This window comes from Rhinolophus ferrumequinum, chromosome 17 (genome assembly GCF_004115265.2).
Source record: "Rhinolophus ferrumequinum isolate MPI-CBG mRhiFer1 chromosome 17, mRhiFer1_v1.p, whole genome shotgun sequence".
Classification (NCBI taxonomy): Eukaryota; Metazoa; Chordata; class Mammalia; order Chiroptera; family Rhinolophidae; genus Rhinolophus; species Rhinolophus ferrumequinum.
Window position 1 is genome coordinate 32,361,021 of NC_046300.1, and position 25,784 is coordinate 32,386,804.

At 41.9% G+C, this 25,784-nt stretch overlaps 1 protein-coding gene across 6 annotated transcripts in view; it reads right to left on the reverse strand.

Annotated features, from left to right (window-relative positions):
• Nucleotides 1–11,508: 11,508 nt before the first annotated feature.
• Nucleotides 11,509–25,784, reverse strand: part of CPNE4 (copine 4) — a 401,661-nt gene continuing 387,385 nt past the window's right edge. For 4 of the 6 annotated variants that reach the window (XM_033133298.1, XM_033133296.1, XM_033133297.1 and 1 more), the window contains exons 13-16: nt 24,798–24,849; nt 22,537–22,670; nt 19,074–19,310; nt 13,128–13,286 (exon numbers count right to left, since the gene is read on the reverse strand). In XM_033133298.1, the coding sequence (XP_032989189.1) occupies nt 13,152–13,286; nt 19,074–19,310; nt 22,537–22,670; nt 24,798–24,849 (558 nt within the window). In that variant the 3' untranslated portion in view covers nt 13,128–13,151. Of the gene's footprint in view, nt 13,287–19,073; nt 19,311–22,536; nt 22,671–24,797; nt 24,850–25,784 lie in introns of all 6 variants that reach the window. The other 2 variants (XM_033133293.1, XM_033133295.1) reach the window with 1 other exon arrangement.

The window sequence follows — 25,784 nt, forward strand, 5'->3', positions numbered from 1 at the left end:
ACTGACCCTGAGGGCCCTTCCCGCTGTGCCTGTGCCCCCTAGTGGCAAGGAGTGGGCAGCGGAGGTGGTTTCAGGTGGGGTTTAGGAGGAGGAGCAGCACACTGCAAAGGGCGGGGAGGACAGACTGCTCAGGAGTCAGGTAGTGACAGTGGTTCCTCCATCTGTGGTATTTAGACTCCAGCCAGGCCTAGCAGGATTGTCATGGCAACTCGCCTGTCTGCGCCACTGAGCTGAGACAGGATTCCCTTAGTAACCAAGGAGGCCGGGAGATAATGCTTAAAATAATCTTTTATGCCCAAGCAGAAATCCCTTTGCAGTGTTATTAACCATGAAGCATCATGGGGCATGGCGTTCGCTTCCACTTTAGTTCAAAGTGGAACAAAATGGCTTTTTAAAGCAGGAATTTCCAATCAAGGGCCAAATGCTGTCCTCGCTCCACAAAGCATACATCCCACTGAAACCATATGAGCGTCACACACGAATGTCTGAGAAGAGTTGCTGATCACTATTATATAAATTACCTTTAAATAGACCAGGCGGTCTCTGGCTGAAATCACTAGGCTTCATCTAATCGCTTTTCTATTTCCTATTGAAGTCCCAGCCAGTCTCTCAGTAGGGCAAATAGTTAATCTCGGCAAGAGTTTAACATTCAGGCCATTTAGCTCGAGAGTGCCTTGCATCTGACACCCTCCCTGCTCACAGCACTTCTCCAATGTTTCCTCATCTCCAGCGTCTGCCTTAGGCCTCCCTCCTCTGTGAGGATTCCCTCATTTCTCTAGCGCTGGCTGTTCATTCCTCTCCTCACTTCACACTTACCATATGTATGTATGTGCTTGTATGGTATTGTTCTCTTTTATTATAAGTAATGAGAAGCGTCAAATTTATAAACTATATCTTCTCGACAAGACTGCACACTCTCTAAAGGCTGGGTAATATAGTATAATAAATCTCTCCAGATTTCCCGGAAGCCCTACCTTTATAATAAGAGTTTCAGAAATACTTGGAAATTTTAGTAATGATAGTTGCACAGCTTTACGAATATACTAAAACCACTGAAGTGTACACTTTGAAAGGGAGAATTTTATGGTATTTGAATTATACCTCAATAACAGGAAAATAAAAAATATATGGAAATTTGATGCGAAATACTGAGAGTAGCCAGAATTACCACACCAACAGTAGTACAGGTAACCCCAGAACCCAAAGTTGGGTAAAAGGGCTTGAACGTGGGTTACCAAATGTCTAACAGAAGGGAAAAGATTCTGTCTTGCCCACTGACATGCTCCTTCTGCCTCCTCCTGGGAAGGTTGGGGTTCAAATCCTGTCACTGCTACTATTTCCATGTACCATGAATCGCTTAGTTTCTCTTAGCTTCCTCATCCATAAAATATGATTTAAAAAATCTCCACCACAAAACAATAGTACAGATTAAATGAAATGATGTATATAAAGTGTTTCACATGGCACTCAGCATATACTAAGAGCTAAAAAAATGCTGACTACACTATTGTTATTAATACTTATATTTACTTTCTGTTAGATATTACAATAATTATGAAGAATCTCGATTCATCCTTTTCTAGCATTCTCATTGGTATTTTCTGCATGAACAATTTCATCCTGATGCAATCATGCAAGGTTCCTAGCAAGATGTTAGGAGATCTCTCTGTCTTTTGGCCTCTAGTGTCCTTTATGTCCATGTTTGCTGATCTCCTTTTAATACTATAGACATACAACATACACAAGTGTAGTGTTTTCATCATCATCATCATCGTCACCACCATCAGGGAGCCAGGGCTTCTTTCTAGACGAGGTGTAGTATGCTAAGTCCACTCCCCTCTCTTCCTTCCATCTCTTCATTTCTCCTTGGAATTCACAACCCCCAGCCCAGTAGCTTTGCAGGGAATGTCAGGTGTGGCTCTGCAATCTTTGTCTCAAAGGAAAACAATTTCTTTCAAGTGAGTCAGTCGTAATAGGAACAGTAATTTGTTTGAGAGAACGTGTGCTCTCTGGAAAAGAAAGTCCTGTTATACCATAACAATAGTAATAGTAATAATGAAAATGCTCATAATAAATTTACTTTTTGAGCCATTTACATAGTGTTTGGTGTCATGATAAATGTTTTGCAAATATCATTTCATTTAACCCCTACAACAATCTATAAGGAAAGAACTGTGGCCGGAGAGGTTGGGTAAATTGTCCACGACCACATGTCTAGTAAACATCTCTAGTAAAGTCATGTACATAGTATAGCTTAATTTAGAACCCAGGTCTCCCAATTCCCATCCCTATTTTTTTTACTCTATATGATGCTGTGTCTTTAGATTTGCTGGTTTGGATGAGTGAAAGCAGAAGTTATTTATAAAATGTCTCCTTGCTTCAGCTATGACCAGGAGGAAAGGGGGCAAATGATCTTTAAAGTGAAATATCAACTAGACTGGAAATGTCTAAATGTAAAATGTCATTCTGAGTGGGCACATCCTTCTGCAAAAGAGAATTTGGGCCTTGGTCACTCAACAAAATAAACGATCAGAAATTGCTTTTTAGGAAAGTTGACCTTGTCACCTTAACTTGGCTCCTTCTCCCATGAGCACAGGGGAACATCCCAACACTGGGTAGCTGGGTGGTCTCGAGCAGTAGAAGGGTGCAGGTTATAATGGATGCTTTCTTGGACTCTAAAGCACAGTGGCCTTTCCTGAGGAGGAAAGAGAAGCCAGCCTGTGGGACAAGGAGCCATTCTCCCTCAAACTTTCCTCAGATTAAATGAGGAAATCTTCCAACAAATTTAGAGAACACCTTCATCACTATTTCCTTCTTGCTTCCAAAAATGTGAGAGGGATTTGATCTTAATCTCCCCATCGTGTCGTGCATATATACGCCTGAATTCTTATTTCAGATCCTGAAATGAACAATGTAGTGGGTCATCATATAATGGACACCAAGAGAAATAGAAATGGTGGATATAGACTATTCAGAAGGAACACAGTGGGTTTCTTAGAGGTGGAGTTGAGGAGCACACTATAATTGCCTGTCCTTTTGCTCTTCCCCAGCTGTGGCAACCAGAATGATTTTATCCACTCTAGAAACAATTTGTCTGCATCTCCTGTTTCTTTTCCATCTCATGTAAGGAAGTGAAATAGAGGTTGGTATATGTGTTCCATGCTTCCTTCATTCAAGCGACATCCAAGCACCTTTTTTTTTTTAATTTAAAAAATTGTTTAAATTATTTTTTTTTCAGTACAGTTAACATTCAATATTATTTTATATTAGTTTCCGGTGTACAGCATAGTGGTTAGACATTTATATAATTTATGTAGCGATCCCCCTCCACCATTAGTCTAGTACCCACCTGGCGCTATACATAGTTGTTGCAACATTATTGACTATATTCTCTGTGCTATACTTTACATCCCTGTGACTATTTTGTAACTACCTATGTATTTGTATTTCTTAATCCCCTCACCTTTTTCACCAAACCCCCTCTCCTCTGACAACTATCAGTTTGTTTTCTGTATCTATGTGTACTCTCTATGTTTCAAATCCTATGTGCCATCTGCTATTTATGTGCTAAATCCTACAGGGGAATCAAAGATGAACCTGTTCTCCAAGGTACTGAAGTAGAATACTTACAATAACATGCTAATAGGTAAGTCATATTATACTAATTTAGATACTCCTCATCCTTACAAGGGTTCAGCGGCCACAAAGAAGTCAGGGAAATGGGTTCCCTTTGTGGCTAGCAGGAGTAGAGAAGGAAAGGCCATGCAGCATGCCCTACCTCTTCCCTTGCCCTCCCACCTTTCCTCTCTGACCAAGGTCAAGCTACATTAGCCAGACATCTTTGCTGGCAAGCAACAAAAAAGTCCAGCCTCAACTAGGTTAAATGAAAAGAAAGTCTATGGGCTTTGGTGGCTGAAAATTCCAGTGATAGATTTAGCTTTAGGCAGGACTGGATCCAGACCCTGACTGAGGTCATCAAGATGTTATCTCACTCTTTCCCTCTTTCTACCTCTCAGTTCTACTTTCCTCTCTTTTGGCTTCATTCCTGTGAGGTGGCAGGATGCTTTCCTGCACACGCAGATTCATGTTCTAATAGTATAGGAACATCAAAGAAGAGTTACCCTCTCCTGAGAGCTTCAGCAAAACTCCTGGGTTTGGGTGATTTGGCCTGGTTCAGGTCACATGTTTATCTGAGTCAGTCACTGTGACCACAGCTATGAAATGCTGTCGGTTTTTATATTTTTTTCTACCTACTTAATTTTTTAAATCTATGTTTTTGTCTTCTAGGCTACACAACTTACCCATTATGCTAAAAATAATGACTTATATAGACCATTTAATATATACCATACATTGAGCTCAGCATTTTAAAGTTATTACTCCGAAGCCCTCACAAGAACTCTAAGAAGTGGAAGGTATTGTTTCCATCTTACAGATGAGGAATCTGAGGGTTAAGGAAGGTAACTCAATTTATATTTTCTGGGAAACGTGTTTCTTCCTACACTAAAATTCTTGCTCATAACTACCATGATTCTGCCTTCTTTGGGAGGGCTGGACCAGCTTGTTAACTATCCTTGCTAGAATGGATAAATGCACATCCTAGAATGAACTGAGATCTGTAGAATGGCAGCTCAGCTAAGCTCATTCTGATTTTGAGGATATTAAATAAAGAGACATGAACAGAACGTGATGGTAATTTCTGGACTGTGGCTATATTTTATGATATTTTTAGTCACTTGCAATTCATTTGATTCATATTAAACTCTAAATGAATTAGCTTAGCTTATGAAATTATCTTCTCTGCCTAATCCATTCTTGTGAGTGTATAAAATCCTATACTCCAGTCCACCTGGATTTAACACTTGGTGCTCTGGTGGCTTTCCCTGATGCAGGGATTGCAATCCCAGGGGATCCCAGCTGGTTGCTAAGGATTTACCTTTGCATTGTTAATGATTTTGGGAGGTCCTTTTTAGCATTTTAGTATTACTTGGAAAAAAAAATCACTCAATATGCAAGAGGGAAGAAAGATCTTCCGTTTGAAATACACCATACCTTTGAATCATTTGTGAATCTTCTTTCTTAGAAATGTTACCCTGGCCATCAGGATGGGGGCAGTAATAGGGGAAATGATTGGTTCATCTTAGAGTGATCTCTGCCCAACTGGGGTTCTGCTTTCAATTGAAAGCTAATGAATATATGTACATATATATACATATATGCATAAAAGAAAAGGACACTCCACATATAAGAAGAAATCAATGAATGATTGAATCTTTTTTTTTCTTTCAGAAATTCCTAAGTAAGACTAGAGAAGTGATTCATAAGCCAGAACCTTCTGCGGAAAAAGGTTTTCTTTCGTGGTTGTTGTTTTCCTGTCAACAAGGCTGCAGTTTTAAGACCCTCTGATGCTTTCAGGAGTTACAAACGCAGACAGGAATGAAAGACAGCCTGTGTGCCTCTGTGAATTCACACTGGGCTTCTAAAATTAGAAACCACTGTAAAGTTTCATCAGATAGGAAATACACACCAAAGCTCAGTGGTCTTGGGTAAACTTCAGAATATATATTATCTACCTGAGACCCAAGGAGGTCAGAGCCCCAGGCTCAATTACAAATCCCAGCCTTTCTTTGCAATGCTCTGCATAACTGTAAGTGGCAGAGGAACCTGTGAAGTCACACTATGAGGGAGGCTGAGGTACATTTTGACACTGAAGAAAAAAAGAGGGTGGGATTATGGGGATAAAAGTGTGTTATTGTTGGCAAATAGAACATTTTATAAGTATTTAATGAAATATTGTTTTTTCTCTTAGGACTTATCCAATTAATGATACATCTCAGAACCTCGGACTTCTTAGAGCAAACAAGGTATTCAGCATTTTTTTACTCAACATTTTAGCATTTAAAAATACTTCCTTGTTATTTTTGTTTTCTACCACATCACAAAGTAAATAAAGCACAATACTGGAAGTAGCTTCAGGAGAATCCCCAATGGTGTAGAATAAGCTTAACATAAAAGAATCTATTTTGTAGAGTTGTAACGTAGCAAACTGCTAAGCTTGCTATCTGCTAAAAATACCTCGATAGTAATCATCTTTCCTGCTGCTTGTATTCCCTCTCAGCTTTTTGCCTAATGAATAGCATACATCATTCCCATTTGTGTGTGTTTGCATATGTATGTGTGTATATGGATATGTTTAAGAGTGGCATGCTGACACAAATTATCATATTTTGTTGATTCTAAAATGCGTATTTTCCCACATTTTAGCATTGTTTAAATCATGATGAAGCTTCCAACTAACAGTGTGTCATAGAGTAATTGTGTGCTTCTTTGCTTTCTTTGTAAGCAGTACATAAAATAACGGTGCATCTTAAAATCAATAGCATCTTAGATTCTATGTAAATTGTATTTTGTAGAACATTTCAGGAGCTCTGAGCAATTACTAGTCCTACATAGTACCTCTCCACTTTGGTGGGTATTAGCAGAGAAAAAAGGGCAACAAATAGTAAATAAATCATTGCAATGAACTCACATTTTGTTAAAACAGGGTATCCAATGTTAAGTGTATCTCCTTCACGTTAAAATTTCCTTTGTTTGGTTCAAGTATTCAGGAAATCTTGGGCAGGCACTACTGTGTGTTATGACTGGACTTCGGGGAATTAAGCAAGGGAACTGGGTCCATGGTGGTGCTTGTGGGAAGCAGGGGGTAGAGTGTAATTTAAAGAAAAAGGAAGCCGCCCAGAAATGTGTTAATGAGATAGGAGTGGGAGGAGGTGATTAGCAGAAGAACCTGCAGCCAAGTCTAAAGTGAGAAGTGAGGATGGGTTTGGGAGGGGAACCTGTGAGTGATCGAATTGCCTGCTAATCAAATAAACTGGGATATTAGAACATTTTTAAAAATGGAAGTAAAATTGATGTAGCATAACATATATAACATAAAATGAGCCATTTGAAAGTAGACAATTCAGTGATAGCTCGTACATTTGCAATGTAGTGAACCACCATCTCTAACTAGCTCCAAAACATTTTCATCACTCTCATGTATTGGGGTTTTTAATGAAAAGCTGGAGATTTTTTCTAATTATTTTTGGAGATACCTAGATTATATAATTGTGTTACATAAACCTTAAGACATTGGTCGCATTCTCTTGTGTTGTGCTTAATAGTGTTTGCCTGGAAATCTTGGCGCTAAACAGAATTTTGGTGCAATGGAAGTTGATGCACCGGAATCTGTTTTGTGCTCAGCAGCCACAGTTCTCAGAAGACTGCAGTGCGGTTCAATCCCACCCCTGGTACCTCGCCTCCCAGAAGGGTGCCTCCTCTTACTCATTTATTCCTGCATCCTCTGATCATACATGAGATGCCAATACTAGGACCCAAGAGTACAAAAGTAAGACAGGGCTTGGCTCTCTGGGAGAGACTGGGTTTCTTCTTCCCGTCACCACTCTTCTGCTTTCAGTATTTAAGAACATCTTCCTGAGAAAGTTCTTAAATATCGTATGTCGTAATATTGAGGCATGTAAGATATGTCTAATAGGATTCCCAAAGCCCTAGTATAATGAGCAGCTCTAGGTTGTGAGCTCCTCTGGGAGCAGAGACCACGTATTTTCCCTTCTGCCTCCTTAACTGCCACATGTCCACCCCCAGCTCCATGCTGTGAACACTGAGAAGGGGAGACGTTCAAACAGATATACAGTAAGCTTTCCTGGGCAGAAATTTGGAATCGACAGGTTTTTTTGTTTTTGTTTTTTTCCACCACTCCTTGCCTTCGTCTACATATCCTCCTGCCTCTGTGGGCAGCCCTCTTACAGTTCTCCAACGCCCACATTTCCTTTTAGAATCATCCAGCAATATCCTGCGTTCCATTGTGGCGGCAGCATGGCTCCTCAAACATGTCCAAGCCCTAATCCCTGGGGGGGGGACCTCTAAGCACGTTATGTTACATGAAACCAGGCATTTTGCAGAAATCATTAAGGTTATAGATCTTAGGATAGTGAATCCTGGATCATCGGGGTGGTACAATCTAATCGTATGACCCCTTAAAAACAGAACTTTTGCTGATGGAGTCAGATGCTGCAGAAAAGGTCAGAGAAATTCAATGTTTGACAGGTACTTGACCCACCAGTGATGGAGGGGGACATAGGGAAAGCAGGAGAAGGAATGTGGAAAGACTCTAGAAAGACTGCCTCCCCGCCCCCACCACCTGCTTCCCTCAGCTGACAGCCAGCAAGAAAAGGGGACCTCAATTCTACAGCTTCAATCAACAGCATGAATGAGCCGGGAAGCAGATTCTTTCCCAGAGCATCCAGTAAGGAATGCAGTCCTGCTGACATTGTGATTTCAGCCTTGAGAGGCTCCAAGGACCCAGCTGAGTCTCCCCGGATTTCTGACCTACAGAAACCGCAACAACAAATGTGTGTTGTTTTAAGCCACTGAGCTTGTGATAATTTGGTATGCAGAAATAGCAAGCCAATACACCCTTTGTCAAGTGGTGTACAGCAAGCAGTTCTTAAGTGTGGTTCCAGAAGAGACCCTTTCAGGGAGTCTGTGAGGTAAAAGTTATTTTCATAATAACACGACGATGTTATTTGCCTTTTTCACTGTGTTGACATTTGCACTAACGGTGCAAAGGCAATGATGGGTAACATGTGACACTGTACCAAAGAAGGTAACACGTGACACTGTACCAGCGGTCACTTATTTTTCACCCTCACACCCTCGCAGGAAAGAACATGCAGTCTCACTTAAGGATGTTCTTAATTGAGCGGAAAAATGATTACTTTTATAAAATCTTGACTCTCATGTCTTTTTCATACACTGGGTGACAAAATGCAAAGCACCCAGAAAGCACTTCTGCTGAATTCCAACCTGAGATGGTTTCCTCAGAGAAGAGCACACGTGCCATTGTGTTGTGACCTGAACCAGCTAGCTCCTCTTTTCTTTCTTTCATGGAACATCCTTTACACCTGAAAAAAAAAAAAAAAAAAAAAAAAAAGGCTGACAGATAAAGAGTTATTCAGATGTGCGTATTTCAGAGGTATTTTCTTGAAAAATGAATAAAGTTGAGCTTGTCACTTCAAGAAAAACAACTGACAGTATTTGTTACCAATGATAACATTTGAGCTTTCTAGCAAAGATTAGAGTTTTGGAAAATGTGATCCTGCCACCATATTTGGCAGATTCTCAATACTTGAAGACGGATAAGATCGGCAGTGACATTAGGCAGCAAAAGAACGTGATTTTTTAAAAAAAATATTATAAAATATAGTGTGTGAGTATTAGGAACATCTGAATAACTGAGTTGGTCAGTATTTTATTCTTGTAAAGATTCAATTCGATTTTAATAAAACCATACATATACATAGTAAACATTGTTTCCAAACACAGTGAAAAGTTTCTTCCCAACTCATCTCCACCCCCACCCCCCTTCTTGAGTTGGTCTATATTTTAAAAATGACCAATGCATAATGTTACAAAATCATGCATGGGTAAAAGAACCATTGAAAATGCCAGGAAAGATTTATTGATACGATTTCATATTTTACATTGCAACCAACCTTTAAGAAACTACCACTTGTTGAGTTTTCAGGTGGTAAAAAGAATAAGTATAATTATCTGAGATAACTAAAAATACTCTTCTTATGAACTATGTTGCCATGTGAGGCTAGATTTTCTTCATTGTGCTTCAACTAAAATATCATTTCACCACAGGTTGGATGCAGCCGCAAACATGAGAATCTAGCTGTCTTTTATTAAGCAAGTGACCACTGGTACAATGCTACTTGTCTCACTGTTTATTTTATTTTTTTGAGTTTGAAAACTATAGATTTTTTTAATCAAAATATTTTATTTATGTTAACATGTAATAGACTTATCACTGCTGTTTAAATGAACTAATTTATTACATTTGCAGCTTCATTTTCTAATACAACAAATACCAATAGACATATACCAGAGAAATAAAATCTCTTTGGTGTCCTCAAGAATTTAAGAGTCTATAGTATCTATTAAGGCCAAGGGGAAGACAGGCCACGTATATAATTCAGTGGTTCCAAATTTGTGCTCCAGAGCCAACATAAGCCCAGAGGTCTTTCTCATTTGATTCATACAGTTTGGCCCTTGCAGTGTCTAAAACAATTATTTAATTTTGAGTGCGTTTTCCATTATCTACAAATTGGTGGGTTTTATGTGAAATGCCAGATTTTTCAATTCTCTTGTAAAACTGGATGGACTGCTCGCATTGAGTCCACACTTGTGCAATGGCCCCTGGAGTTGGGTGGTAGCTGCCCTCTTTTGGACATATGCTTTCCAGTTTCCCTCTGTGCTCACCACACTCTACTTTCTATGTCCCTTTTTTCACATGGCTTGCTCAGATCCTGGGAGCATCTGCATTTGTTATGTTCCTTCTATGTGGTCTGTTCGGTGGCAAGAAGGGAAGACCTGGTTGCATTCTGAGACACTTCCCGTGCTCCCAGGGGGATGTTGTACATCATGAGATGCCAAGAGCCCACAATGAAAAGCTGACATCACCAGATGACTTCTCATTCTACAGCTTCAATCAACAGCATGAATGAGCTGGGAAGCAGATTCTTTCCCAGAATCTGAAAGGGTCAGGTTTTAAGGTTCATTCTCTCAGCTTTCTTAATAATCTGCTGCTTTATATGGCAAGTGGCTGGGTATAGTGCTAGGAGGGTAGCTGAAATGGGGATGATACAATGAGTTTGGGCTCAGGAGCCAGAGTATCTGTGTTCAAATCCTAGCTATGCCTTTTGATAGCTGTGTGACCTTGGATTAGCGACCCAAACTCTCTGTGTCTGCAAAATGAGACTGATAATGCTATTGACCTTACAGGGCTGTTGGGAGAGTTAAATGAGATAATATGTAACAAGCACTTAGAACAGTGGCTGGCAGATAGTAAGCCCTGAAAAAATGGTTAGCTACTATTTTGATTATTCTTTTGAGGTGGGCTTCAGTCTGGCTATGAAAAGGGAAGTAAACTGTCATAAGGTTCTGCCAGGCAAACTGAACTCTGTTTCCGTCACTCCATCTCACAGATCCCGGGAGTCCTGACATGAATGTAATAGGTCTCGAGAGAGAGTTGAAGATGACATGGTACATTGTTTTGATTGGTAGCCACAGCCACTCAATCCACCTTTAAACCTATGATGGATTTCAGGTCAATCATGAAGCACATTAACAAGTCTCTTCATTCATTCATTCACTCATTTATTTGATTAGTCATCTCTTTATTTATTAACATCTATTGAGTGTTTACTATGTTCCAGACACACAGACAAGGAAACTCATGTCCTGGTTTGGGGCTAGAAACAGCCACCATATATTTCTGTAGGACAGATCCTAAATATTTTCATTCATTGTTTGTTCAAAACAATGATCCAGGTTTCCATGGGACTGTGAAAGAGCCAGTCCTAATCTGCGGCCACGTCACCTACAGGAAATAAACCACTGCTAAGAAAATGCCTTGAGAAGAGAAACAAGACTATAACTCTCAGAAAAACTTCTGTTAAGTACCCAATTTATTCATAAAACAATACAGTTTAAATATTTATGGTTTTTTTCAGTCATACATTTTTACCATCATTCCCAAAATGTTGTGCATTTGGCTGACATGTATTTGCAAAGTTAGGATCTATAATTATAACACTGGAAATTATGCAAGGCGTTTGATTTGGTGGTTAATACTTCTCCCTCTCAAGAAAAAACAGAACTATTTTGCCCTGTGATCTATTTCCCCATCCCTTTGACCAAAAAGTAAGTTCCCCCTCATGTCTCTTATGCCTGCAAATACCTGTCAATTTCTCTGTGAGAAGATTATACACATGAAACATTCATTCTTCTCATTCAAGACTGGCTAGTTTATATTGAAACAAAACACTTCCACCTAACACAATGATTCCAGGCATTTCTTCTGATAGAGTTTGCTCTCAGGAGTGATAAAAAGAGGCGGAAGAAGCCCCACATTAAGCTTAAAAAACAACGTGGTGGGCCACATTTCTGGAGAGCCACACTGCACGGCCATTGGCCATGGACGTCTCCACTGTTGTGGTTCTGAAGACTTTTGGAGGTCCTTCCTAGGGATTGACATCCACATGGAACCATTCATGCAAGGTGTGAGATGCCTCCTGTAAGAAGTGAGGGGCCAGCCAGGAAGAGCAGTCCCTTGTCTGTTTAAGGGAGAGATGTGACTATAAAGCACTGAGACTGATTTGGGATGTGTAGCTTCTGGAATCAGTCTCATTACTTTCTATCCCCACCTCGGAGACAGGCAGGACCTTTGTGCTACTGGCTGGGAGGAGGTGCCATTCTCAAGCGGACTACGTGCTGCCCTGTTTTGGACGGTCTTTATGATTACACCCTAATGTCTAGAACCTCAGTGCTCTTAGTGTGGTCTGAGGAATGCTTTGACATCACCTGGGACCTTGTCAGAGCTGCAGAATCTTGGGCCCGTGCAGACCTATTGCATCACAGTCTGAATTTTAATAAGATCCTCAGGTGATTTGTGTACACAGTAAAGTATGAGAGGTGCTGGGCTAAGTACCCCAGACCCAAGTCAAGAAGACTACCTCTAGGTGGATAAACCTCTTCTTCAGTAGCGAGACCATTCTCAGCAGGGATGAATTATAGATAACAACTGCAAAAACAGTGTGGGTGGTTTTTCTTAATTTTTTTATTTTAAACATGCAAAATACAGTCCATGCATCTGCCATTTTGAAAAGTCTCTCATCCTGCAGCAGATAAAACCAAATATGTTTTGGCTATCAACATTCAATAAATGTTTCAAAATGCGTTACAGTGTAAAGATAATAAGAAATTTAGCAAAATTTCAACAAACCTGTATAAAAAATGGATACAGATACCATTTTATTTCAAGGCGACATGCTGCAAAGAGTATGTTATAATTATTTGTGTTTCTTTGTAAAAAGTCTTTAACAATACAAGGGCTTAACAGATCCAGGCCTTAGGGCTACACATGCAAAAAAATTGTCAGTTAGTTAAAAATCACCAAAACGTGCTATTTTTAAATGTGTATTTTTTGTTTGTTTGTTTTGTTTTGTTTTTTAAGTACTGGAGTAGTAGAAGTATTAAATATTAGCAGGAATAGTATTTCAGAACTCTGTAAAAGTGTGTGGAATTCACGGTGCTAGTGTCCTGGAAGACTCATACATTTCTGAGGAGCATTTCGGCTTAATCCCTTTGCCATTGTAATAGTCCACGACTTGGTTTGGGACTTCAGCCAACACGCTCTTTGCCAGGGCAGCTGGAGATGCCTGCAGGGAAGAAGAAAGCATCGTGACTTTGGCACCTGGCCAACGGAATCCAATCAAGAATCAGCCTAAAACACTTGAGTCCCATTCTGAGCCGTTAATCTCATTCATTCATTCATTATTTCTTGAGGTTCTGCTCCACGCAAGAGTTGTCAGATCGTTGGAAAATGAGCCATTAATTTTCTAATTAGATTTTTTTCATGCCTGTCTCAAAATACAGAACTATTCACATCTGAATATAGGTGAAAGTTGGATGGCAGAATGAACTGTCTGGCAGTTCTGTTTCTGATTTACATTCAATTCCAGACACTTACTTTTGTTCAAGGCACGATGGGTCTATCGGGTCTTTGATTCTTGCTATTAGGGAAGTGATAATCCTGTGAGAGGAATCTGGTGTATCCAAAATAAATCTTGCTATGAGGTAGAACATGATACATGCTACAGACCAGCAGCATCATATCACATGGGAGCTTATTAGAAAAGCGGAATATTAGACATATCCCAGAGCTATTGAATGGGAATTTGCATTTTAACTCAAGGCCCGTGTGAGTCCTCTGCATATGAAATTTGAGAAGCACTGCTCCAGAGTCACAAACACTCTGTGACCAGACCACAGAAAATAAAGACACTAAATCATCTGGGAGGAAATCAGAGCAGGCTTCCAAGAGGAGGTGACATTTAAGTTGGGTCCGTTTTAAAATGTAGAGAAGGAGGGGATTGGCATTTGATCATTCTAGGGACAGTGAGTCATCTGATGGGGCTGCAGTCTGTGTGTGTGTGTGTGTGTGTGTGTGTGCACATGCTGGGGATGCAGGATTGGTGGGACATTCAGTTGGAAAATGAACTTGAGGCCAGGTGATGGAGGGTCTAGAATACCACCATGCTAATTAATGTAGCATTTATTCTATCAGCATTATGGCCCCACAGTATGATCTGAGGCAGAGGTAGGTAGAGGCTGACATCCTGCAGGGACTCCAAAGTCATGAACAGCTGACTTCTAGCTCTGATATTCAGTACTAATAGCTCAACACCTGGGAAAGCAAAATTGCCCAACCCTCATTATGAGCCTTATTATAAATACTGAAGAGTTTGAAACCTTGAAATAGACTGAGCTGTTAACAAGTGTTTGAGATTCCTTAGGAGAGACCCCGAAGGAAAGAGGGTGGACTAAATGCCAGATGACTTAGTTTCTAGCACTTTCCTTTCTATGTGGCTTGTCACTCAGCCATTCAACTTTGCTAAGTCCTGGTGTTCTCAAAGACAAAATAGGAAAGAATAAGAATTCACTGCATCTCACAGAGTTTTTAGGAGGCTAAAATAAGAAACACAGCTTAACGCTCTGAAAACACTGTGAGGAATTATTCTAAAGCGATCCTTCATATTTTGAAGATGTGATAGCATATTGGACATTGGGCTTCCACAAATGCTCTTTTATATTATAAATCACTGCTCAGGGTTGTGTACACATAGATCATGATCCATGTGTACAATGGGGTAGATACAAACATCATTCCCACCCCTTTCATCTGGCCATCTCTCATATAAAGATTAGACAGCCAGATACTTGATTTCCCAGCCACTCTTGCATCTAGGGATGTTCATGTGACCCAATTTGATCCTTTGAGACATAAGTGGAAGTTTCCTGGAGGATGCTTCTTAGAAAGTTTTTCTTTTCTGGTGAAAGGCGACAGACATGGCTGGCTCTGTTTTCCTTTCCTCTTCCTCTTTTCCTTGGACTAGACTATGATTCCTGGAGCTGTGGCAACCATTTCATCATTTTGAGGGATTAGCAAAGGGAATCACCAAGTGATGACCCTGACACGATTGAATCACTGAAAAAAACAAATGTCAGCAGCCTCCAGACCCTAACTTTTAGCTACGTGAGAAAAATATATTTGTACCTATGTAATCCAGGGTTTATCAATTTGGCATTCTTGCTATTTTGGGTTAAATTTTTGTGTGGGGGACTGTCCTGTGCAAACAACATGTGTAGGTTGTTTACCAAAATCCCAGGCCTCTATCCACTAGCTTCAAGTTAGGCACTCCACAACTCTCACCATCAAAAATGTCTCCAGACATTGCCAAATGTCTCCTGGGAAGCAAAGTCACCTTTGGTTAAGAACCACTCATGTAATGAATGGATGGATTTGCTGTTATTTGGAGACAAAAACTTTCCTAAGGAGTGCTGCCAAGTAGAACATGCTGTAATGATGGAAATATTCTATATCCGTGCTGTCCAATAGGGTAGCCACTAGATACATGTAGTTAACGAACACTTGAAATGTGGCTAGTGCAACCGAAAATCTGAATTTTTTTAAATCTAATTTTAATAAATTTAAATTTAAATAGCTGCATGTGGCTATTTGCTATTACACCAGACAGCACAATTTCTAAGTAATTCTCCCACCCCTTTGCGTACCTGTGCTGGTGTTTCTGGTGAGCAAAGAGGGCTTGGAGGGCATTAGTTGGTTAGGAAAAGGCCAAAATTGTGAAATCAGCTGGTAAGAACGGATGTATTTATTAACCACCTACAGGGATCAGGCACTGTGTTAACCGTTGTATAGACATCATCTTTAATCTTCCAATGTGTGTGTCATCATTTGTCTTATTGTACAGATGAAAGTCTGTGGCACAGAGAGGTTAATTAACTTGCCCAGAGTCACACAGCTCAGAGCCTGTGCCCTGTCCGTTTCAAAGCTCTGCTATCATGCAGACCAGAAAAGAGAGACGCCTCACGGGTTATGGGCTTATATGCAATGTATCCGCTCCTCACCTTCCATGTTATTTATGGCTTATTGAATTCAGTGTAGATTAGTCTGGATAATGAAATGGTTGGCAAAATCTAATTTGAAGTCCATGAAGATCAGGTGGATGATATGCTCCTGGTGTTCTGCTTTAGTCGTCCAGAGAGCAGCTGGAGACCGTGTAGCAGAGAGATGGTGAGTGGGGGCCACTTCCTGGCCCTGACAAGGGCACTTCCCTGTCGCTGATGCCCCCCTTACCAAGGCTCTGTCCTTACAGCTCAAGCTTAAGTCTTTCCTCATGGCTGCTTCTCTCTGCTCTGAAGTCCTGTCGCGACCTCTCAGCCCTTTCCAACCACCCACAGATTGCTCGGTATAGGATGTTTCTGCTGACACCTATGTCCCAACTGTGCAATTGTCCAGTAAATTCCTTGAAGCCTGGACCCATGGCTTTATCATCTCGCTGTGGTCCCACTGCTAGCACATGTCTTGAACACAGTAGGCACCCCATGACTGTTTGAGGAAGAGGAGGTCTGGGGGAGAGGCTGGAAGCTTGCATGGCTCAGTGGCATTATTTTAGCACACAGATGTGTGTGTATGTGAGTGTGTGTTAGAGTGTGTATGTATGCGTGTATGTGCAGTGTGTGTGCGCGCGCGCACGCGCGTGTGTGTGTGTGTGTGTGTGGGTGTAGGGGATAGGGAAAGCGTGGTTTGGGGGAAGTTCATGGATCTCCTAGGGACTGTGCTCTTTGACCTCTCTTCACTCAGGCAAAGTTATGAGTGGTGGTCAGTGATTGCGGTGGCAACTTCTGTCTGGCTGACAAAATGGGCAAGACATGAAAATCTGGAAGAACACCCCTCTTCCCACATTGGACATCAGGCAAGTAGGTAGCTTCATTGACGAACACAACTGCAGTGTGTTCAGCCTGCCCTAGCACATCCTTCCATGTAGGGACACTACTTGCTGTCCACGTGCAGCCACTCCAAGGACTTGGTTTCATTTGGAAACCTCCTCCTTGGGCAAGTGGAGGATGGGCTATGGTGGCAAGTCACCACTCATCCATGCTCACTGCCCCCCTCATAGGGGGGCTGGGTGTCGCTGTTCTTACTTGGAACTCCCTTTGCACTCAACTCGGTAGTCAAGAATTGATTGGTGCTCTTTTAATGATTCCAATTACACTGCAGCCATCCTTAAGAGGAGAATTGTAATTGTGTGGTGGTAGTTATGAGCAAGACCTCATCATTCAAGGAGGCCCGGAACAGGAATCTCCCTACAAGGTCCTGGCGGGTCATGAGATCTCGGGTTCAGTGGAGGTCACTGGGCTTGCGATTTACTTGAATGCTGGCTTGAAAGCCTGTCCCAAGTAGGCAGCAGAACAAATGGTAATTTATGAGAAGCACAGGCCAAAGGCTCTCATGCCGGCTGGGACTTACCTATGTAAACAATGACCCATCCTTCCTTCTACCCCCTCTACTTACCTTACCCAGTATAGCTGGGGTCCCAGCCAGGACCCAAATTGCGTTTCTGATGTGCCTGGACATAACTGATAAACTGGCTAGGACAGAGTCAGGGATTCATTTGAATGAGGGTTTTTGGCTTGAGGAGAAAGGTTTTTCCAAAAAAGCATCAGGAGGGAAAGCTCAGAGTGGATGGCATACTGATTGTCCCCTCCTCTCCAGGACCCTAAATAACCAACCTCAGGCCTGAGGACTGAGGGGCTTCAGTAGAAGCAAAAGATGTTTCCAGCAGGGACCCTTGAGACGTGGGGACAGAGACTTCACTGCATTAATAGGTCTAGGTGACAGAGCGTCACTGCAGTGAGGAAAGGAGAGGATTTCCAGGGGCACTGCAGAGTCGCTTCAGGGCACCGAGGATTCTGGAGATTCCCTCCTGTGGGGGCAGCCCAAGTTCAGTAACCAGGCACTGGGAGTGGTATTGTTGGCACCACGAGGGGTGCAGAGGGCAGGCGCCAGTGGGAGCAGGGGCTGGGGTTGCTCTGCTCTTTGCAAGGGGCATGGAACAAAAGATCACAGAGGACTGTCTGTGACAACCCGTGTTACCCACAGGGACCTCCAGACACATCTGGGGGAGGCTCCGAAGGGTTGTTCAGGGCCACCATCAGCCCCGAGGGAGCCTTAGTATAAATCAGAGAAGGTGTCCCTCTGGGCAACTGCAGTCCCATAGGCGCAGGGTGCTGTCAAAAATTTAAAGGTGCCTCTTCTTCTGTGGAGTTAATAATCATCCAAAAAAAAATTGTTCCTGAGTACTTCCTGATGTCACACTGGAGCATTGTCTAACGCGCCTGCTTTGGGTCATCAGGGAATATAACACTGCTTGACTTACTGTTTATTATTGATTAGAGCCCAAGGCTATTAAGCTAGGTGTTAACTTATAGAAAACTGAGAAGATTTCTGTCCAGTGGAGAAGGTAATCCAAAGTCTACCTATTTTTTTAACCCTTTTGGTCATTAACCAGTTTTGAATCAGCCTTAGCAAACTTCCTCCAGCATTTTCCCCACGAACCATAATCTACTATTTTATATCCTCCTTTGAACTGGCTTTGTCATCTTACTGACTCCCTCCTTAACGAGTTAAATCAATCTCTGATGCTGCTTACTATGTATTTATAGAGGATTTAAGTTTCTATCAGTTTGAAAATATAGTTTGCCAAGGCAAACATGGGCCTCTGCCAGGGCACATAGCTTGATATGCAGAACCCAGGCTGAATTTCAACTTCTTCTGGCCACATTGGCCAGGCACCCTCGGGCGTGGAACCACTTGCCCACCTGTACATGGCAGCCCTGAGGGCACTAGAGATGGGTACAAGTGCCAGCGGAATGTTGGCTACCATAGTTGGCATGACCTCTCATTTATAATTCAAGCTACATTTTTATCTCCAAAAAGTCAAGCTCTGCATATTCTGTGTGTAAGATGGCCTCGTCTAGGCAGGGAAAGCTGGTGCTGCCTCACTACAAACTGGTGGAAACATGTAGAGAGTGAGCTGGTTTTGGTTCTGCTCGCCCATGAGCAGCCCCCGCGATATGCGTACGTGTTTGAAGTTCCTGAAGGGCACGAACTGGACAATGTCTCGAAGGACAGGCTCTCCTTTAGGCGACCTCAGAATCCCGTCATCCCCATCCAGCATCTGCATGTCACTGAAGTCAGCATTGCCCACTCCCACGATGATGACAGACATGGGGAGGTGGGAGGCGTGGACGATGGCCTCCCGGGTGTCGGCCATGTCTGTGATGACGCCGTCGGTCAGGATCAACAGGATGAAGTATTGCTGCGATCAACCGGATGCCAGGTGACGATGGGGACAGAGAAGTGGGGGAGACAAAGACAATAGGTTATGCACCAGGGCGGCTTCAGTAAACACTGACCACAGCTATAGTGGCGACACACGTTTTTTTGAGTGCCTGTGCAGACAGCCCTAAAGACGTAAGGTAATGATGAATGGGGCTTAAAGGCAGGCGCAGTGATTGCAGGCTAACTCTAAGAATCACCTTAGTGACAGTGACGAAGCGGGTGTGGTAGACAGCCGCAGAGAGGAATTGGGAGGACTGGCTTCAAAGCCTCATTCTCTGAGATCCTGGGAAGATCCCTGAACTCCTCTGAGTCTCAGCTTCATCTCTCAAAAGAGGGGTGGGACTAGATCGTTTGCATGGTCCTTTTCAATTTGGAGATTTTTAAGAGCTTAAAGCTGCCCTGCCCACTACAATAGCCACCAGCTCCACGGGACTGCTAAGCCCTTGAAATGTGGCTAGAGCAGTGCAGGAACCGAATTCTTCATTTTATTTCATTTTAATGAATTTAACTTTAAAAATGGATATCCCATTCAGTTATTCGAAGCTTTTTAAGTATGTTTGAACAACTCACCTATGTCAATCTATCTTCTCAACTATCAATTTATACAGTCTAGATAAAGATCAAGTATTTGTGATGACAATTTAGCATCCGAATTAAGATGATGTAAGTATAAAATAGACACTGGATTTTGAAGACTTAGTACCATGTTTCCCCGAAAATATGACCTAGCTGTACCATCAGCTCTAATGCGTCTTTTGGGGCAAAAATTTATATAAGACCCAGTAAAAAACCACTTTTGAGAAGATGTCCATGGACTTCCCCAGCTGTGAACAAAAAAGGTTAAGTACCCCAGATTTGAAGAGATTCTCAGAATTTTACAATGTGATCCAGGTTTAATGTAGCCAGAGGTAACAGGCTGCAGACTGTTGGAGTGAAACGCTGATGGAAATTTCCAATTAAGCGAGCAGTAACAGTTGCTTCCAAAGCCAGGCGAGGAAAATGCTCACGGATGAATTATAGTCTTTGAATGTATGTGAGGTCCTATTTAGATAAGGAGGGGACTTTTTTTTTCCCCCCTGTCTAGAAGAGGTCTACAAAATTGAGGAGCCAATCCTACAGCCAGAGACTCCCGGGTACAACTTGCCTAATATGTTCAAGTTTAGGACGCTTTGCAATCAATAATGACAAGGGGTCCTGGACCACATTGTTCAAAGAATAGGAGAAACTTCTGGGGAAAAGAATCATTGCTCCTGGCCTATAGGGACCATTTCTTGGGGGATATTGGATTAGATGCTTCCTGTACTGTTTCCTGACCTGCCCTTACAGAGCAGACCACCTGTCCTTGGGGGAGTGAATGATACCTCAAAACTCATGCTACGTAGCTTATATCGGGCCTGAATCCAGACCTATGGCAGCCCTGTTCTCATTTTAATCTTGTAGGTCCTGGTACCTCAGAGGGGCTGAGATGATTTCTGTTTTCAATCTGGGTACCAGGGAGCCTGGGGTATGCCTTTGGTGCTCTTAGGGATAAAGGGAGTAATGGAGAACAGACAAATTTGGACATCTCTTAGCCCAGATTTAGCAAGAACACTCTGTGTTCTTAAAAAATATTGTATATGTTGGTTTTCTGAGCAAGGTAGTATCATTTGAAGAATTTGAATTTAAAGTTCTGATGATAAAAAAGTTAAAAAATACAATGAAATATTGATTCTGTCCAACCCTTACCCCCAAATCTTGCATCTGGGAGGATTCAAATTTGGTCCAAGTCCTCTGTGGGTTTGGCAAGATGGCGATACTGTCGACTTTGCCAAGGATAGTTTTCAGAGGAACGTTGGGGAGGAAAGTCTGACTGACATGGTTGGAGAAACCAACGGGAAGAGAGATGGAGACAGTGAGTATACACAACTCTTTCACTGAATTTTGCTCTAAAGCAGGGGTGTCCAAACTGCGGCCTGCGGGCCAACTGCGGCCCACGATCCATTTTTAATTGGCCCACAGCAAATTCCAAAAATATATTTAGTTTACTTAAATTAACCAGGTGAGGCAATACGTACTTCACCTCGAGGGAGTGGCCCGGCTGTTAGTGCATTTTACCGCCTATGGCCCTTGGTGAAAAACGTTGAAAAAAGTTTGGACACCCCTGTTCTAAAGGAAAGTAAAATAAGGGACGGTAGCTAAAGGCTACAGGGGTGTCAAGAGACAGATTTTTAACTTAAACAGAAGATATTATAGGATGCTTTATTTGCTAAAGGGAATGAGTCTTCAATAGAAAGGGAAAAGATAGATAAGGAGAGAGAGGGAATATAGCTGCTGGGTCAATGTCTTTGGATAACTGAGAGGGGATGTGCTCTAGTGCATAAGAGAAGAGGCTGGCATTATCTATGAGCATGATTCTCCATCTATTCTAACAGGAGGAAGGCTGAGAACATAGGTACAGCACAAGTGCCCGTGCACAAGATGAGGTGATGTAAGAAGATGAGGGAGTAGTGTATTATTTTCTTTATGCTAATGAAATACATAGGAACCCAGGATAAAGTCAGAAAAAAATTCAAACAATAATAGTCTACTAAATCTGAAAAAAAGTCATAAAGCTTAAAAAGAAATATATTGATATAATTACAAATGATACATAGAAGTTATTATGATAATATATTTAACTCTAAAATATTAGGGAAAGCAACAAATTCCATTTGGCCTTGTAGCCTTGGTTTGCATTTTTAAGAAAACCACGAAGAGAACGTAAAACAAATCTTTGCTATGATGTTTTGTGTTGCTGCACCTGACCACTAGAGGGTAGTATCATTCATTGTTTTACTTCTGTTTTGCATCACCTCCATCTGCAGTATGGGTACACTGAAAAACAAGTTTATTTTTGGACAGTGTTTTTTTTCTTCTCAGGAGCATAATATGGCCATGAGATATACTGCAGTGAATATAGTAACTTCCATTGTTGAGTGCCTCCTCTGTTGCAAGCACCTGAGATGTGTCATCTTTAAGCCTCCCAATAACCCCCTCAGTGCTGGGTATGATTAACCTTATTTTTCAGATGAGCATACTGAGGATAGGGGAAGGTCAGGTCACTTGTCCCAACTCACACAAGTAGACATGCTGGAATTTATCATCAGAGTGGGATGGGTACTGTGGCCAGTATCCAGGTGAGAAAGGGAATCTTCCCATTAGCAGGTGACCTGCCCCCTCCTTACCGATGCCTCCTTGGTGTTAGTCTCCTCGGATGCTGACTTGGCAACCTTCTGAATGATGGGGGCAATGTTGGTGGGACCGTAGAGTTGGAGCTTAGGAAGGCAGCTCTGATAGGCTTCCACCACACCTTGAATTCCTAAGGGGACATTGGCAAAGATCAATGGACCCCTCCAATATATTTGTAATCAAACATCGTACACATAGATAAAGCATTAAATTCCCCCAAAGAGTCCTCATCAACATTACATTTATGTTTGTAAGATAAGAAAAAAAAAATACTGTCTGGCTCTAAGGGCTGTACTCTCAGCCACTAGCCAAGCAAGTCAGCTTTAACGCTCCTTTAGTTTTCACACTGCTTTGTTGCCTCTACTATAGTATACACCACCCCGGGCCACCTATAGAAGTTAAGGGCATGGTAAAGTCCTGTGGGCAGGAATCGTAACTTACTCCTTTAAAGATCTTGAGGCAGGATGGGCACATCCAGGCTGCTCACTGGGTGTGATGGACGAGCAAAATGGCTGACATATCCTCTGCTGAGGATTGTCGGGCAGATGAGTGACGTTCAGCACCATGGTCTATCTCTCATGAAAGGGGGGGCTTCCATCCTGAGGCCACGTAAGCCAAGGAAGTAGTAAAGGGTGGGACTCTGCTGTAAGAGCAGCCCTGACTATGTAGCTTCTCCTAGAATTGTATGAGCCGTGACTGCACATTTTATGTTATAATCATGATCTCACAATAAGAGCCCCACAACTCATGATTTTTATTCAAATGGCTTCTCTTAGTGTCTATGCCTTCTACTGCTTACCTATTGCTTTCTACTGCTTTGGTCATCCGCCTCTCCCTTTCTATCCTGAAACAGCACACTGCTCCTATTTCTGGCCAGAGGGATCCCCACAAGCGCCCCCTGAGATGATTCTCCGTCCTCAACATGCATTGCAGACCAGCTCTTGGGTACTTTGGATAAGCAAGTTCTGTCGGTTCTATCCTTATACACATGCTTCCAACGTCACTGAAAAGGCTGCACCCTCTTTGCCCTGTCCCAAAGCCTGCCATTCTAAAGACAGATGTCATATCATTATGCAGCGTGGTTCTGAAGTTAAGTGATACTGAACAGAAGCTCTTTTTTCTTTTTTGGCTCTTGAGTTTTTGCCTAAGATAAGCAAGTTGGATTTCTCTTTCAAAAGTATCAGGCCGATGAATTCTTAGAGTTTGAAACAGGTGAACACTGGGTATGTATTTCATTCTGCTTTGGTGAAAAAAAAATTCTTATAGTTTAAGAATGGGGGTGGTTAGGGATGAGTGAAGTCTAAACCGTAATAAAGGCTAAACGGTAAGGGATCATGAGAGGGAATAACGGCAGAATGGAGATTGGGTCTCAGAGGTTATTATGCACAGACCCAATGATATTGATGTCATATTCTTGGACATTAAGTGACAAATTGGTGAAAGAAACTGCTGAATGCTCTACACACCCTACTGGTTCTCAATTAACCCTGGTTCAGCTCCTTCCTCCTTGACAAAAAGGAGAGACAGATGGACATGTCTGCCTACCCCATTGTAAAAAGATCTTACAATCTTCATAGCAACAGACATATTTGGCTCTGTTTGCTATTTAGAAAGCAGGAAAAATAATTCTAGGATAAAATTTATCATCATAGTTATCATCACCATTATTTTGTGGAATTGTATTGGGGGAACTTCTAGCTGGAAATCATGGCACACAGACCAAAGCCTTTGAAAAGGCTTTTTCTCGCACAAAACCATGAAACTTCTTGTTTGAAGTCACTGAGGCCATATCCTTGGCCAACATCCTGCAAGTGTCAAATGATTTCCATCTCCTCCCCTTACACCCCCACTTATACCTTCACAGAGAGGAAGTTGTAAAAAATAAATAGTTGGTGAAAACTTGGAAAGCAGAAAGAGAAATATCATCAGTGCCCATCAGGCGAACTTCCCCCCATGGTTTTTGGCCAGAGGAATCCAGAATTGGGATCAACATTCTTGCTGTAAGCTCAAGACCGCTTTTGCATTCTGTCTTTTCCAGCTCTTATTTTTCTGCTCTGTCATTATGGCTCTGTGTGGCCTTTGGAGTAGCATGGTCTTTTTGGATCCAGACAGCCTGCTTCTCTGCTGTGGACAATCATAATATACTGATATACTGCATAATATACTGATACACTGCATCCGAGAAGAGAAACTAAGATGGGAAAGGTGCAAACAGAAGGGCTGTGAGACACCGATTTTCTTTTACATTGTGATTTACCTGCACATTCTGGGTTGTCTTCATTAAAGTTGATTGCGAAGTCATGAGAGACCTAGAGACAAATTAAAATTTAAAAAAGGAAGAACAGAGAATTACAATTTTAAATCCAGTAAGCAGGCACTAGGGTTTAAGAGTTTGCAAACAAATGCCCATTACATTCATTATGTGTTAAGCAGCAGGAACCATTTTAAGCCGTCACACAATCAATCTGAGATGGAGGGTGAATTCTAAGTTTCCTGTGGAGTTGAGGTGACAGGAAATTTTTCTAGAATCAGATAAATGCTGGCAGGAGGGGAGAATAATGACTATTTTAAAAAAAAATCTGAGAAAAGAGTGCAGAAAAATGTAACCCCAAATAGCTTCCATAAAGAAGTGGCCACAGACTGAAGGCTTAGATTTGGCTGAGCTCTATTTGGGTCCAGTGATACAAAAATGATGACTGATCACCATGTCTGCTCAACATGGTGATGGTTATGACAGCTCCAGCTAAGCTGTTGACATTTAAGCCTCATTCTAACATAGTACGTAGAATTACAGGACAGCAGGATTTTCACATATGTACAGGTAAGATTGACTCGACTCTACTTTTAGAAAAGTCATAAAGTAACATATCTTGCAATTTTCCACCTCTACCTGGCAGGACCTCTCACAAGGTCAAATCACATGTTTACTTCTTTCTTTCTAAAATCTGATAAAACATGAGGGGTGTCCTGGCATCTGGACATTAGTGCATCATTTGGGATTTTACAGACTTCCACCTCAAAGATTCTTTCCAATCCCTGATTTTGCTGGGGGCTAGAAAATAGGTCACTGTGTGAAAAGTCCCCTCTTTTCTTAGCGGGAGGTCAGAGCAGATGCCAGTTGGTGCCTAGCAAGTCAGCTGACTTCCTACTGTCTCACCTGCTTTATTTACCTTGAGTTTTCCTTCGGCCTCCAGAGCCTGCTTTGCCTTCCCAAGTGACAGTCTAAAAGTGTTGGGGAATTAAT